We start from the raw sequence: 14,460 nt of genomic DNA on the forward strand, positions 1-14,460 counted from the left end.
CATTTTGTGCTGCTGTAACAGAATACCACAGACTGGGTAATTCATCAAGAACAGGAATTTATTGGCGCATAGCTCTGGAGGCTGGGAAATCTAATGTCAAGGGGCCCCAGCAGGTTTGGTGTCTGGTGAGACTGTGCTCTTCTAAGATGACACCTTGTACACCACATGATCTGCAGGGGAGGAAGGCTAGATGCTTATAAGCCAGAAGGAGGAATGCCAAGAAGCTAAAGGGGGCAAACTTGCCCTTTGATAATGACGGTAATACTACCCTATCACCTCCCAAAGTTTCACCTCTTAACACCGCCACAACAACTACCAAATTCTCACCATGACCTTGGGGAGAGACAAACATTCAACACATAGAAACCGTAACATTCAACCTATAGCAACCATTGAGTGGAACCTTAAAGGTCTGAAACCTTGAAACAATGGCACACATATACTCAGTTTAGTTTAATATACAGTAGTTCCCTCTTACATGCAAGGGATATGTTCTGAGACCCCCAGTGGATGCCTGAAACTGCAGATGGTACCAAACCCTATACATACTATGTATGTTTTTTCTTATGTTCCTATGCATACATATCCATGGTAGACTTTAATCTATAAATTAGGTATAATAAAAAATTAACAACAATAAAAATAAAATAGAACAATTACAACAATATCCTATAATAAAAGTTATGTGACAAAGATGTCCATTTTCACTACTGTTATTCCACGTAGTACTGAAAGTCCTAGCTATAGCAATCAGGCAAGAGAGAGAAATAAAAGAGAACCAAAGATTCCACTGAAAAACTATTAGAACTGATAAGTAAAGTTGCAGGCTACAAAATCAACACATACATTTCTGTGTATGTGTTCAGCAACAAATACTCTGAAAAGAAATCAAGAAAGTAATTCCATTTATAGTAGCCACAAATAAAATACCTAAGAATAAACTCAACCAAAGAAGTGAAAGCTCTCTATAATGAAAACAATAAAACATTGATGCAAGAAAAGGACACCAAAAAAAAAAAAAAAAAAGGAAAGCTATTCCATGTTCACGGATTAGAAGAATCAATATCATTAAAATGGCTATACTACCCAAAGCAATCTACAGATTCAGTGCAATCCATATCAAAATACCAATGACATGCTTCACAGAATTAGAAGAAATGATCTTACACTTTGGGAGGCCGAGGCGGACAGATCACTTGAGATCAGGAGTTCGGGACCAACCTGGCCAACATGGTGAAACCCCGTCTCCACTAAAAATACAAAAATTAGCCAGGCGTGGTGGCACGTGTCTGTAGCAAGCTACTTGGAAGGCTGAAGCAGAAGAATAGCTTGAATCAGGGAGGCGGAGGTTGTAGTAAGCCAAGATCATGCCATTGAACTCCAACGTGGGCGAGAGTGAGAATCCATCCCCCCCACCCCCCAAAAAAAGGAAAGAAGAAAAAATAATCTTAAAATTTGTATTGAACCACAGAATACCTAGAACAGCCAAAGCCACCCTGAGCAAAAAGAACAAAACTGGGGGAATAACATTAACTGACTTCAAATCTATACTACGGAGCTGTAGTAACCAAAACAGCATGGTACTGGCATAAAAACAGACATATAGACCAATGGAATAGAATAGAGAGCCCGGAAATAAACCCGTGCATCTGCAGTGAACTCACTTTCAACAAAGGTGCCAAGAATATACAATGGGGAAAGAACAATCTCTTCAATAAATGGTGCTGGGAAAATTGGATATTCATATGCAGAAGAATGAAACTAGACCCCTCTCTCTTGCCATATAGAAAAATCTAATCAAAATGGATTAAAAGACAAATCTTTAAGACTCAACTATGAAACTAGTAAAAGGAAAACATTGAGGAAATTCTCCAGGACATTGGACTGGGCAAAAATTTCTTGAGTGATATCCTAAAAGTACAGGCAGCTAAAACAAAAATGGACAAATGGGATTACATCATGTTAAAATGCTTCTGCACAGCAAACAAAGCAATTGGCAAAGTGAAAAGACAACCCACATACTGGGAGAAAATATTTGCAAACTAACCGTCTGACAAAGGATTAATAAACAATATATGTGGAACTCAAACAACTCAATAGGAAAAAAATCCAATAATCTAATTTAAAAAATGGAGAAATTATCTGAATAGACATTTCTCAGAAGAAGACAAAGGGAAAACAGACATGTGAAAAGGTGCTCAACATTATTGGTCGTCAGAGAAATGCAAATCAAAACTACAGTAAGATATCATCTCACCCCAATTAAAATGGCTTTGTGGGATGGAGTCTCACTCTGTCACCCAGGCTGGAATGCAGTGGCGAGATCTCGGCTCACTGCGACCTCCGCCTCCTGGGTTCAAGCGATTCTCCTGCATCGGCGTCCCGAATAGCTGGGACCACAGGTGCCTGCCACCACACCTGGCTAATTTTTTTTTTTTTTTTTTGAGATGGAGTCTTGCTCTGTCACCCAGGTTGGAGTGCAATGGTGCAATCTTGGCTCAGTGCAACCTCCACCTCCCAGGTTCCAGCAATTCTCCTGCCTCAGCCTCCCGAGAAGCTGGGATTACAGGTGCCCACCACCATGCCTGGCTAATTTTTGTATTTTTAGTAGAGACAGTGTTTCACCATGTTGGCGAGGCTGGTCTCGAACTCCTGACCTCAGGTGATCCACCCACCTCGGCCTCCCAAAGTGTTGTGATTACGGGCATGAGTCACTGTGCCTGGCCTAAAATGGCTTTTATCCAAAAGACAGGCAATAACAAATGCTGTTAAGGATATGGAGAAAGGAGGACCCTCATATATTGTTGATGGGAATGTAAATTATTACAGCCACTATGGAGAACAGTATGGAGGTTCCTCACAATATAAAAAAATAGAACTACCATATGATGCAGCAATCCCACTGCTAGTATCTACCCAAAAGAAGGGAAGTAAGCATAGAGCTATCTGCACTCTCATGTTTATTGCAGTGCTGTTGACGATCGCCAAGACTTGGAAGCAACCTAAGTGTCCATCAACAGATGAATCGATAAAGAAAATGTGGTACATATACACGGTGGAACACTACCCAGCCATAAAAAAGAATGAGTCTCTGTCATTTACAACAACATGGATAGAATTGGAGGACATTATATTAAGTGAAATAATCCAGGCACAGAAAGTCAAACTGCACAAGTTCTCACTCATTTATGGGAGGTAAAAATTAAAACAATTGAACTGATGGAGATAGAGAGTAGAATGATGGTTACCAGAGCCTGGGGATGGTAGTGAGGAGGTGAGGGGAAGTATGGATGGTTAATGGGTACGAAAGTATAGTTAGAAAGAATGAATAACATCTAGGATTTGCTAGCACAACAGGGTGACTACAGTCAACAATAATATATTGTACATTTAAAAATAACTAAAAGATTATAATTGGAATGCTGGGCTTAGTGCAGATGAGCGGGTCGGCGCTGGGGCAGTTGGTGGAGTGGGTGGCAGGTGAAAGTGACAGCCTCCTGTCCATGCTGCTCATCTCCTGCGCCTTCATTCTCAGCCTGGTCTGCTTTGCCACAACAGTAACCACCTGGCCTAGCTGCTGGCTGGTGCAAAATGCTCATCATATGTTTTCTCTCCCATTACATTCCTTGGGCATGCCATACATTTGGGAAAAGTTAAATTGAATTTCTAGAAAGTGCATATGAGAAGTATGGGCATATGAGAAGTATGGACCTGTATGTAGTTTTTCTGTGGTGAGCAAGACATTTACTCCTGGAGAGAGATGAGACTGCACTACTTTTTTTTTTTTTTTTTTTGAGACGGAGTTTTGCCCTTTCAGCCAGGCTGGAGTGAAGTAGCATGATCTTGGCTCACTGCAACTTCCACCTCCTGGGTTCAAGCGATTCTCCTGCCTCAGCCCCCCAAGTAGCTGGGATTATAGGCGCCTGCCACCACGCCCGGCTAATTTTTGTATTTTTAGTAGAGATGGGATTTTACCATGTTGGCCAGGGTGGTCTCAAACTCCTGACCTCATGTGATCCACCTGCCTTGGTCTCCCAAAGTGCTAGGATTATAGGCCTGAGCCACTGCGTCCAGCCGACTGCACCACTTTTTAATAGTAAAACCAAAGATGCAGAAGATGTCTACAGTCATCTCAGGACACCTGTGTTTGGGAAGGGAGTTGAATATGACATGCCTAATCCAGTGTTCTTGGGGCAAGAGAAAATGTTAAAAAGTAGCCTTAATGTAGCCCACTTTAGACGGCAAGTTTCTATAACTGAAAAAGAAAGGAATACTTTCAAGCTGGGGAGAAAGCAGAGAAAAAAATTGTGTGAAGCTCTTTCTGAGCTCATAATTTGATAGCTAGCCATGGTTTACATGGAAAGGAAATCAGAAGTCAACTCAGTAAGAGGTGGCACAGCTGTGCACAGACGTGAGTGGCAGCTTCAAGCCTTTGGCCTGGCTGCGGCCACGTTGGCTGCCTCTGCGTGGTTGCAGAAGCAGTTACAAAGCTCATTGAGAGCACAACTATTGTCTGTAAGGCAACCCAGAAACACAGAAACCAGAAGAAAAAATCCAAGGCATTCTCCAAACTTTACTGGATACTACAGACAAGGGTGAGCACCTGTTGGCAGATGAGGAAGTCACAGGGCTGCTTATTAGACTGTTCTCAGGGCAGCATACATCCTCAACTACTGGTGCCTAAATGAGCTGCTTTATAGCCAGAGATGAAACACTTCATGAAAAATGTTATTTGAAGCAGAAAACTGTCCGTGGAGAGGATCTACCTTCCTTAACTTATGACCTGCTCAAGATTGAAACTCCCCAGCATTTTAGGAGGCCGAGGCAGGCAGATCACCTGATGAGGTCAGGAGTTCAAGACCAGTCTGGCCAACATGATGAAACCCCGTCTCTAATAAAAATACAAAATTAGCCAGGCGTGGTGGCACGCACGTGTAATCCCAGCTACATGGGAGGCTGAAGCAGGAGAATCACGGAGGCAGAGGTTGCAGTGAGCCGAGATCGCACCATTGCACTGTAGCCTGGGCAAAAAGAGCAAAACTCCATCTTAAAAAAAAAAAAAAAAGATTGAAACTTATTTAATCACCGCCGTATTGACTATACTGAGAATGGCTAAACTGCCTCAGAGGGTGTGATAGGATGTACCATTCCTCCAGGCCACCAAATGGGTTTATCTCTCACTGTCAATCAAGGATTTCAAGACACTTGGGTGGAGCTTGTGGCTCCTGATCAGTGATTACAGGACATCTCAACAGGAGAGAAGATGGTCTTGGAGGCGGGCGTCATCATATTGGGAAAAATTTTGCCGATGTTCAGATCAAGACAGTTTGGTCCACTCTGTTTCATTTGTATGAATTTGATTTCATTGATGGATGTTTTCCCACTGTAAATTATAAAACCGTGGTTCATCACACCCCTAAAAACCCAGTTATCACATACAAATGAAGATCAAAATGAAAAAGGCTACAAAGAACTAATATGTGAAACATTACCGTAAGCTGAAAAATCACTGGAAAAGAATGAAATTTACAAAACAAACCTCAGTGTACTGTCTTTTTTAGTGTAATTTTAAAAGATAGCTTAACTTAGGATTTCAATATTTTATTTACTGAATGCTTTCATCCCATCTAATGGCATTAACAGACATTTTCTAATAGCTTTATGATGGATAATTAACACATATGCTTTAAGGAAGTCGAGCTCATCAGTAAAATTGTTGCTTAGGGAGATCTAGGTCATCGGCAGATTTTAAATAACAATTTCTGTGTACCGGGATACCTCAGAGGTATTGCAGGTTTGGCATCAGACCACTGCAGTAAAGGGCATATTGCAGTAAAGTGAGTCACATAAATTTGTTGGTGTTCTCAAAAAAATAGTTTCTGCATTTAATATAAGACGCACCTCCTTATCTCTTCATAGAACTGAAAAGAGTTAGGGCCTTGCTCTGGATTCGGCGTTGGCTTACGAGAGTGTTGTGGCTGTTCTGATCTTCTACGCAGACCATTCAAACTTTCTCCATGTCAGCAATAAGGCTGTTCCATTTTCTTATCATTTGTGTGTCCAGTGGAGTAGCACTTTTCGTTTCCTTTGAGAACTTTTCCTTTGCATTCCCAACTTAACTGTTTGATGCAAAAGCCCTCGCTTTTAGCTTACCCTGGCTTTCAACATGCCCTCCTCACTAAGCTTAATCATTCCTAGCTTTTGATTTAAAGTGAGAAGCACGCTACTCTTCCTTACAATTAAAGGCACAGAGGCGATTGCAGGGTTATTAATTGGCCTAATTTAAATATGTTGTGTCTCAGGAAATGGGGAGGCTTGAGCAGGAGGGAGAGAGATGGGAGAATGGCTGGTCAGTGGAGCCGTCAGAACACACATATTTATCCATTAAGTTCACTATCTTATATGTTTAGGTTCATGGCTCCCCAAAACAATTACAATATTAACATCCAAGGTCACGGATCACAGGTCACCATAACAGATGTAATAAGAATGAAAAAGTTTGAAATACTGTAGGAATTGCCAAAATGTGACAACAGGGACTCAGAGTGAGCTCGTGCTGTTAGAAAAATGGCACTGATAAACTCGTTCGATGCAGGGCTGCCACAAACCTTCAATTTGTAAAACGCAGTTTCTGTGATGTGCAGTGAAGTGAAGCTCAGTAAAATGAGGTGCGCCTGTACCAATTTTAAGGGCTTACATAGCTCTTGGCAAGTAAGTTCAGGACATTCAATCTTTTACTAATTCCATAAGATGTAGAAAGCCCATACTTGGAAGCTATAGGTTATTCATTTATGTGAGTAATTTGTTGGAGGGTGAAGATAAGAGGGAAGGGAATATACTCACATTTAAAGCCTTGGATAAAAGAGAATAGTAGTAAATGTATTGGAATGATAATACTCAGCATTGATGAGTGATATTGTAGAATAATAATGTCCTTTGCCATTTTAACTGGAAGCACTGTCTATATGAAATTGAGAGAGATCTATGACCGTGATTTAATAATCACATTTCCTTAAAAATAATTATTTATACTAAAGACTGCTCAAGTCAATGTGATCTAATCAATAAGTATTACACATTGATCTGATAATGTATGTATGTGATTCCAACAAGACCATATCTGTGTGAAAGTCAGAAATAAAGTCCTTTGGAGATTAAGCAAAGAGCACTTAATGTTTGTCATTGACTGTCACTGATGTTTTGGCATGGTGAACTTTTTTTTTTTTTTTGAGATAGGGTCTTGCTCTGTAGCCCAGGCTAGAGTGCAGTGGCGTGATAATGGTTCACTACAGCCTCGACCTTCCAGGCTCAAGCAGTTCTCATGCCTCAGCTTCCTTAGTAGCTGAGACTCTAGGCACGTGCCACCACACCTGGCTAATTTTTTTTTTTTTTTTTTTTGAGACAGAGTCTTGCTCTGTCGCCCAGGCTAGAGTGCAGTGGCGCGATCTTGGCTCACTGCAACCTCCACCTCCCAGGTTCAAGCAATTCTCCTGCCTCAGCCTCCCAAGTAGCTGGGACTACAGGCAAGCGCCACAACGCCCAGCTAATTTTTGTATTTTTAGTAGAGACAGGGTTTCACCATGTTGGCCAGGCTGGTCTCGAACTCCTGACCTCAAGTGATCCACCTGCCTCAGCCTCCCAAAGTGGTGGGATTACAGGCGTGAGCCACCGTGCCTGGTTCAAACTTTTCTTAATTCAGGTATCATACATCTGATTCCCTGGAAGCACAGCCTGAGATAGGGACTCTTGTGTATCTTAGTCTATTTAGTGTTGCTATAAAGGAATACCTGAGACAGGGTAACTTATAAAGAAAGGAGGTTTATTTGGCTCATGATTCTACTGCTGAGAGATTGGTCATCTAGTGAAAACCTCAGGCTGCTTCCACTTATGGTGGAAGGCAGTGTGTGTGCAGAGATCACTTGGTGAGAAGAAACAAGAGGGAGAGGGGAGGTGCCTGGCTCTTTTATAACAGCTGCTATTTGGGGAACAAATAGACTGAGAAATCACCTTCCCCACCCCTCCCCAGGGTGTTAAACTATTCTTAAGGGATCCTCCCTCATAGCCCCAAACACCTCTCTTTAGGCCCCCATCCCCAATATTGGAATTCAATTTCAGTATAAGGTTTGGGGAAAGAGACATCCAAACTATATATAGCATTGTGCAAGTGGCCTATTGAAAGAAGGCTTTTAAGAGAAACCTCTAAGTGAGGGAGAAGGATGAAGTTGGACAGAGATGTGATTTCAGGAGGGGTCTAGCCTCACTCAGCCTGATTCCAAAGGGAGTGGGGAGCCCTGGAGGGTGAATGGCATTGTAGAGTTTGTCATGCCAGGGATGAGATGTCTGAAAGCTGATTGGGGACGGGGAGCAGCCATCTAGATATCTTTGTGGAGACAGCTTCTTTTAGTCATGTTCTCTAGAGCAGGGTATGTGAATTTATACCTATAGGACATTCTTGTAAAGTCATTAAGGTAATCTGGGCATCTGGTATACCAGAGCACAAGATTATGAACCAGGAACCTAGATGTATTGTTGAGTCATTTCTTTATAAAAGCGACTGTGCATCAAATCACAGAGATTTGGACACATATAGAGTCCATAGGAGGTTTTTAAAAAATTGATCTCATGGGGAGAAGTTGGAAAGGATTTATCTCAAAAGAAGCAGAAAAGAACTTAATCACAGTCTTCAAGTGCCTGAGGGTTGTTAAAGAGTACATATTTCGGATGTCCTGGAGAATGTTTGATTGTTTGTTTGTGTTTTAAAATCTCTACTGAGGACAGATTAGAAAGAAATGAATTTAAAAAGCAGCTGGAGTGGATTTCGGTTTAATATAATGTAAATGCTCTTTATAGTAAGTACTAGTAGAAATTGGAACATTATGATATATCTCTCCCTAAAGGTCTCCAAGATGGAATAAGCATTACTCTTTTAAAGATGGCCATCATTCTAAAAAATCATGTCATGGACTTCAATTGTGAGAAAACAATGAGATTTGGGAACACAGGATGTGAGGGAATGTTTTTGCTTAAGACACACACAAACACCTTAAAATGTCATTATTTTATAACTCCTGGAATTAATGTAAAACACTACAGATTTGCTTTAATATACATTCTTTAATGAAATTACAAATGGTCATGCCTTCATGAAATTATAATTAAACCAAAACTTCTCGAACCAAAGTGGAATATAAAAATGTAATTATAACAGGTAATTATCCATGTAATAACCTGTGTAATTACATGGGTTTTTTTTTCCTGTGCAGTGCACTTAAAAAAAAAAATAGAGAGCTTGTTTTGTAACTTTAAAACACTTAGAGTTGTGTAATTAGGATAATTAAAAAAACAGTTGCCAGGTGCGGCGGCTCACATCTCTAATCTCAGCACTTTGAGAGGCCAAGGCAGGTGGATCACTTGAGCCCAGGAGTTCGACACCAACCTGGGCATCATGATGAAACCTCATCTCTACAAAAAATACAAAAAAATTAGCTGGATGTGGTGCCATGCCCCTGTAGTCCCAGCTACTCGGGAGGCTGAGATGGGAGGATTGCTTGAATCAGGGAGATCAAGGTTGCAATGAGCCGTGATTGCACTACTGCACTCCAGCCTGGGCAACAGAGCGAGACCCTGTTACAGAAAACAAACCAAAAAACCAGTTAAGTAGCAAAGTTTGGGTAGGGCACAGAATTAAAATCTCTATCAGAAAAGCACACATAGTTTTAGGCCCCAAAGTAGATAGCAGAGATGAGCATACAGCAGGAAAAAAAAAATCATCATATATGATTGACTAGTTAGAAATTTGTACCTGTTTTCCTTAAAGCTGAAAGTTATTTAGTGGCTCCTAGGAGATGCAGCTAAGGTTGGATATAAACATGGACTAGAGACCTGAAGACGTAATAATCTCATGATAATCCCATTTTCCAACGGGCAGATACTCTCAATCATACAGGGAGAATGTAGCATTTCACAGGCCAATATATCAAAATGGAGAGAACATCCTAGTGTATAACATAAAGTAAAGACTGGAACAATCTAAGTGTCCCTAATGTAATGGAAAGATTAAAATGATTAATACCCCTAATACCCAAAAGTTTAAACACGTCAAGTTAATGTGAACTTTGAGCTTTCTTTTCTCTGAAAGCACAATGGTAATAATAATAGTATTATACTAACTCTATTGCTTTGATACAGTGTGCTGAGAGTTTTGCTGCATTATCATAGTTAATTCTGGTAACAGCTCTGTAAGACAGATTTATCGTCATGCCTGTTTTCCAGGTGGAGGAACTGAAACATAGAGGGGTTAAATAATTTGTCCTCAGGCCTCCCAGCTGGTATTTGGTTCTGCATTCAAGCTCTTACTCAGTAATCAATACTGCCTACCTCCTCCCACATACACGCAGAAAAGAATTTCGCAGGTTGAAATCACAGTTGTGAAAGTGGCTTTTTCCTGGAGGAATAACTGTCATTGTAGTGGCGCTACCACATCCTCAAGCTCCAGGGCTTCGGGATTGTCCAGTCACCATCACGTGGGCTGGCAGGTTCAATTATTTCTGTTTTTAAGTTGCTTGGCACATGGAACATGATTTGATCACTGTCTTAAATTCATATGTGCACACTGCTTTGTAATAGGGTTTGAATGTAGTGACAATTGTTTTGAACCCCAGAGCTCAATTTCTGTGTAACACTCTCTCACATATGCCATTCTGAAAGATCTCATCTTGCTAAGTTAAATTTGCTCACTTATTTGGGAAGTATAGTAAAAGACATTATAAAAAATTTTTAAAAGTAAATCTGCTCACTTTGCTATAGCCTTTCTTTCTTTTCTTTCTTTCCTCAGAATTTCGCTCTTGTCGCCCAGGCTGGAGTGCAGTGGTGCGATCTCAGCTCACTGCAACCTCTGCCTCCCAGGTTCAAGCGATTCTCCTGCCTCAGCCTCCTGGGTAGCTGGGATTACAGGCATGTGCCACCACGCCCAGCTAATTTTTGTGTTTTTAGTAGAGATGGGGTTTCAGCATCTTGGCCAGGCTGGTCTCGAACTCCTGACCTCAGGTGATCCACCTCTCTTGGCCTCCCAAGGTTCTGGGATTACAGGTGTGAGCTACTGCGCCTGGCCTGCTATAGGATTTCAATTGTCTTTCTGTGTTTTTCAAAAACTAGAAACCTTGTTTCTGAACCTAAACTTTTAATATCTCTAAGATCTCAATAGAGAGACCATCCTCAAAGGTCTCCAATAACCCCATAACGTTTGTTAGGTGATAACATGGGACTAGCAACTTGAAGCCATTTTGAACAAGACAAACGTGATTGTTAAAAATCTGTTTCAGGGTCGGGTATGGTGGCTCACACCTGTAATCCCAGCATTTTGGGAGGCTGAGGGGGTGGAACACTTGAGCTTAGGATTTTGAGACCAGCCTGGGCAACATGGCAAAACCCCATCTCTACAAAAAAAAAAAAAAAAAAAAAATACAAAAATTAGGTGGGCATGGTGGTGCATGCCTGTAGTCCAAGCTACCCGGGATGCTGGGGTGGGATCGCTTGAGCCTGGGAGGTCAAATCTGCAGTGAGCCATGATTGCACCACTGCACTGTAGCCTGGGTGACAGAGTAGAGACCCTGTCTCAACAACAACAACAAATATATATATATATGTTTATATATATATTTGTTTTATATACATGTAAAAAACAAATATATATATAACACATATATATACACACACATATATATACACACACACATACACACACATATATATATGTGTATGTTTCAGGGTTTGACCCCATTTCACTAAAATGTCTGTAGTCTGTCATTTTCTCTTCCTAAAAAGGACATGCATGTTTTTGACTTACACCCTTGGAAAGGTAATTCAGAGGCCAAACTACAGACAATTTCTTTATAATCAAGCTGAGGAAACAGAAGTTTTGATGTTGGAGGGGGAAAGTGAAAATTCTTTCTGGAACACAGGATACAAAGAGTCCATTTTGCCTGTTGATTTGACTTAGATGAAAACCCATAGGGCAGGGTACTTGTCTTCCTCTTGGTTTTGGGAAAGGTGTCTTTGGCTGGTACTTAGTTACCAACACCGGCATGAAGAAGGTACCCAAAGTGATCTCTCTGCTGCTTGAGCACAAGATTATGAACCAGGAACCTAGATGTATTATTTGAGTCATTTCCCTGTAAAAGGTCTGGCCAGTGTCTGGCCATTCTTCCCATTTCAGTATCCATTTCTTCTTGTTACAGCTCAAGGAATACGAGGCCCAGCACCGGCAGTCGGCTGCCCTGGACCCTGCTGACTGGCCAGATGGTTCTTACCCAACGTTTGATGGCTCATCAAACTGCAATGTGAGTTTATCATGTCTTTGACATCTTGATCACCTACTCCGATAAGGGACAGTCTTCACCATTTTAGTCTTTGTATTTCTTTTCGAAACTTCCAACTCGCACCTGGGTCTGCAAAGAGGTGTCTGTTCATATAGATTGCTTATTTTCTCTACCTGACAGAGACTCATCTACAGTCAAAATAGTGTTATCATGCTGGGTTTTTTTTTTTTTTATTACAGTAAAGTATACATAAGATGACATTTACCATATCAGCTATTTTAAAGTGTTCAGTGATACTGGTACTGTTAATGATATTGATCATTAAGTACATTCACATTGCTATGCAACCAGCATCATAATTTACTTCCAGAAGTTCTTCATCATTTCAAACCGAAACTCTGTTCCAATTAAACAATAACTCTCCCTACGCCCCCGCCTCACCCACCTCCACACACACCCTGCCCCTGGCAGCCACCGTTCTACTTTCTGCCCCTGTGAATTTGACTACTCTCAGTAGCTCATATAAGTGGAATTATACAATATTTGTCTTTGTGTGTCTGGTTTATTTCACCTAGCATAATTCTTTCAAGGTTCATCCACGCTGCAGCATATATCAGAACTTCATCCTTTTTTATGGATAAATAATATTCCACTCTATGTGTATACCACATTTTGTTTATCCATTCATCTGTTAATGGACACTTAGGTTGCTTCCAGCTTTTAGCCATTATGAACAATGCTGCTCTGAACACTGGTGTACAAGTATCTCTGAGTCTCTGCTTTCAGTTCTTTTGCACATACCTAGCACATACCTAGGGGTAGAATTTCTGGATCATATAGTAATTCTGTATTTACCTTTTTGAGGAACCGCCATATGTTTTCTCACAGTAGCTGTATCGTTTTACCTTCCTGCCAACAATGTACAAAAGTTCCAAATTCTTGCCTTTCTCATCAACACTTGTTATTATACTTTTTTGATAATAATTATCCTAATGGTGTGAAATGGTATCTCGTCGTGATTTTGATTTGCATTTCCCTCAAGCATCTTTCATATGTTCATTGGCCATTTGTGTATCATCTTTGTAGAAATGTCTGAGTCTTTTGCCTGGTCTTCAGTTATGTTGTTTTGCTGCTGTTGTTAGCTTGCAGGGGTTCTTTCTATTTTCTGGATATTAATCCCTTATCAGATATGTGATTTGTAAATATTTCCTCCCACTCTGTGGGTTGCCTTTTACCTCTCTTGATAGGGTCCTTGATGCACACACTTTTAAATTTTGAAATCTAGTGTGTCTATTTGTTTTTTTGTTGCCTGTGCTTTTGGTGTCATATCCAAAACATCATTGCCAAATCTAATATCATGAAGATGTTGCCCTCTGTTTTTTTCTGAGGGTTTCATAGTTTTAGCCTTTAAGTTTAGGTTTTTGACCTGTTTTGAGTTAATATTTGTATATGATGAAATATATGGGTCCAACTTCATTCATTTGCATGTGGATATCCAGTTTTTCCAGAACCATTTGTTGAAAAGACTGTCCTTTCCTCATTTTATGGTCATGGCATACTTTTTGAAAATTGATTGATCATATATGTGATGATGTATTTCTGGGCTCTCTATTTTATTCCATTGGACTATCTCTGTCATTTTGCTAGTACAATGCTGTTTTGATTACCATAGCTTTATAGTAAGTTTTGAAATTAGGAAGTATGACACCTCCGATTTTGTTCTAGTTTTTTAAGGTTGTTTTGGCTATTTAAAGGTTCCTTGAGATTCCACATTAATCTTAGTTTGAGTTTTTCTATTTTTGAAAAATATATCGTTGGGAAATTGATAGGGATTGCATTGAATCTTTAGATTGACTTGGGTAATATCATTTTAACTATACAAAATCTTCCAGTCAATGAACATAGGGTATCTTTCCATTTATTTATGTCTTCATTAATTTCTTTCAGCAGTGTTTTGCAGTTTTCAGTATATAAGTCTTGCTTCCTTAATTAAGTTTATTTCTAAGTATTTTATTCTTTTTGATGTTATTGTAAGTGACAATGCTTTTTAAATTTTTTTCAAATTGTTCATTGCTAGTGTATAAAAATGCAGTGGATTTTCATGCATTGATATTCTATCCTGTCACTTTGCTGAATTTATTAG

General features: G+C 40.2%; 1 protein-coding gene across 5 annotated transcripts in view; it reads left to right on the forward strand.

Moving 5' to 3' along the window:
* The window catches only part of SASH1 (SAM and SH3 domain containing 1), a 287,004-nt gene that overhangs the window by 210,349 nt on the left and 62,195 nt on the right, over positions 1-14,460 (forward strand). For all 5 annotated transcript variants that reach the window (XM_063605015.1, XM_063605014.1, XM_024929063.4 and 2 more), the window contains one exon: positions 12,237-12,338. In XM_063605015.1, the coding sequence (XP_063461085.1) occupies positions 12,237-12,338 (102 nt within the window). The remainder of the gene's footprint in view (positions 1-12,236; positions 12,339-14,460) is intronic.

This window comes from Pan paniscus, chromosome 5 (genome assembly GCF_029289425.2).
Source record: "Pan paniscus chromosome 5, NHGRI_mPanPan1-v2.0_pri, whole genome shotgun sequence".
Lineage (NCBI taxonomy): Eukaryota > Metazoa > Chordata > Mammalia > Primates > Hominidae > Pan > Pan paniscus.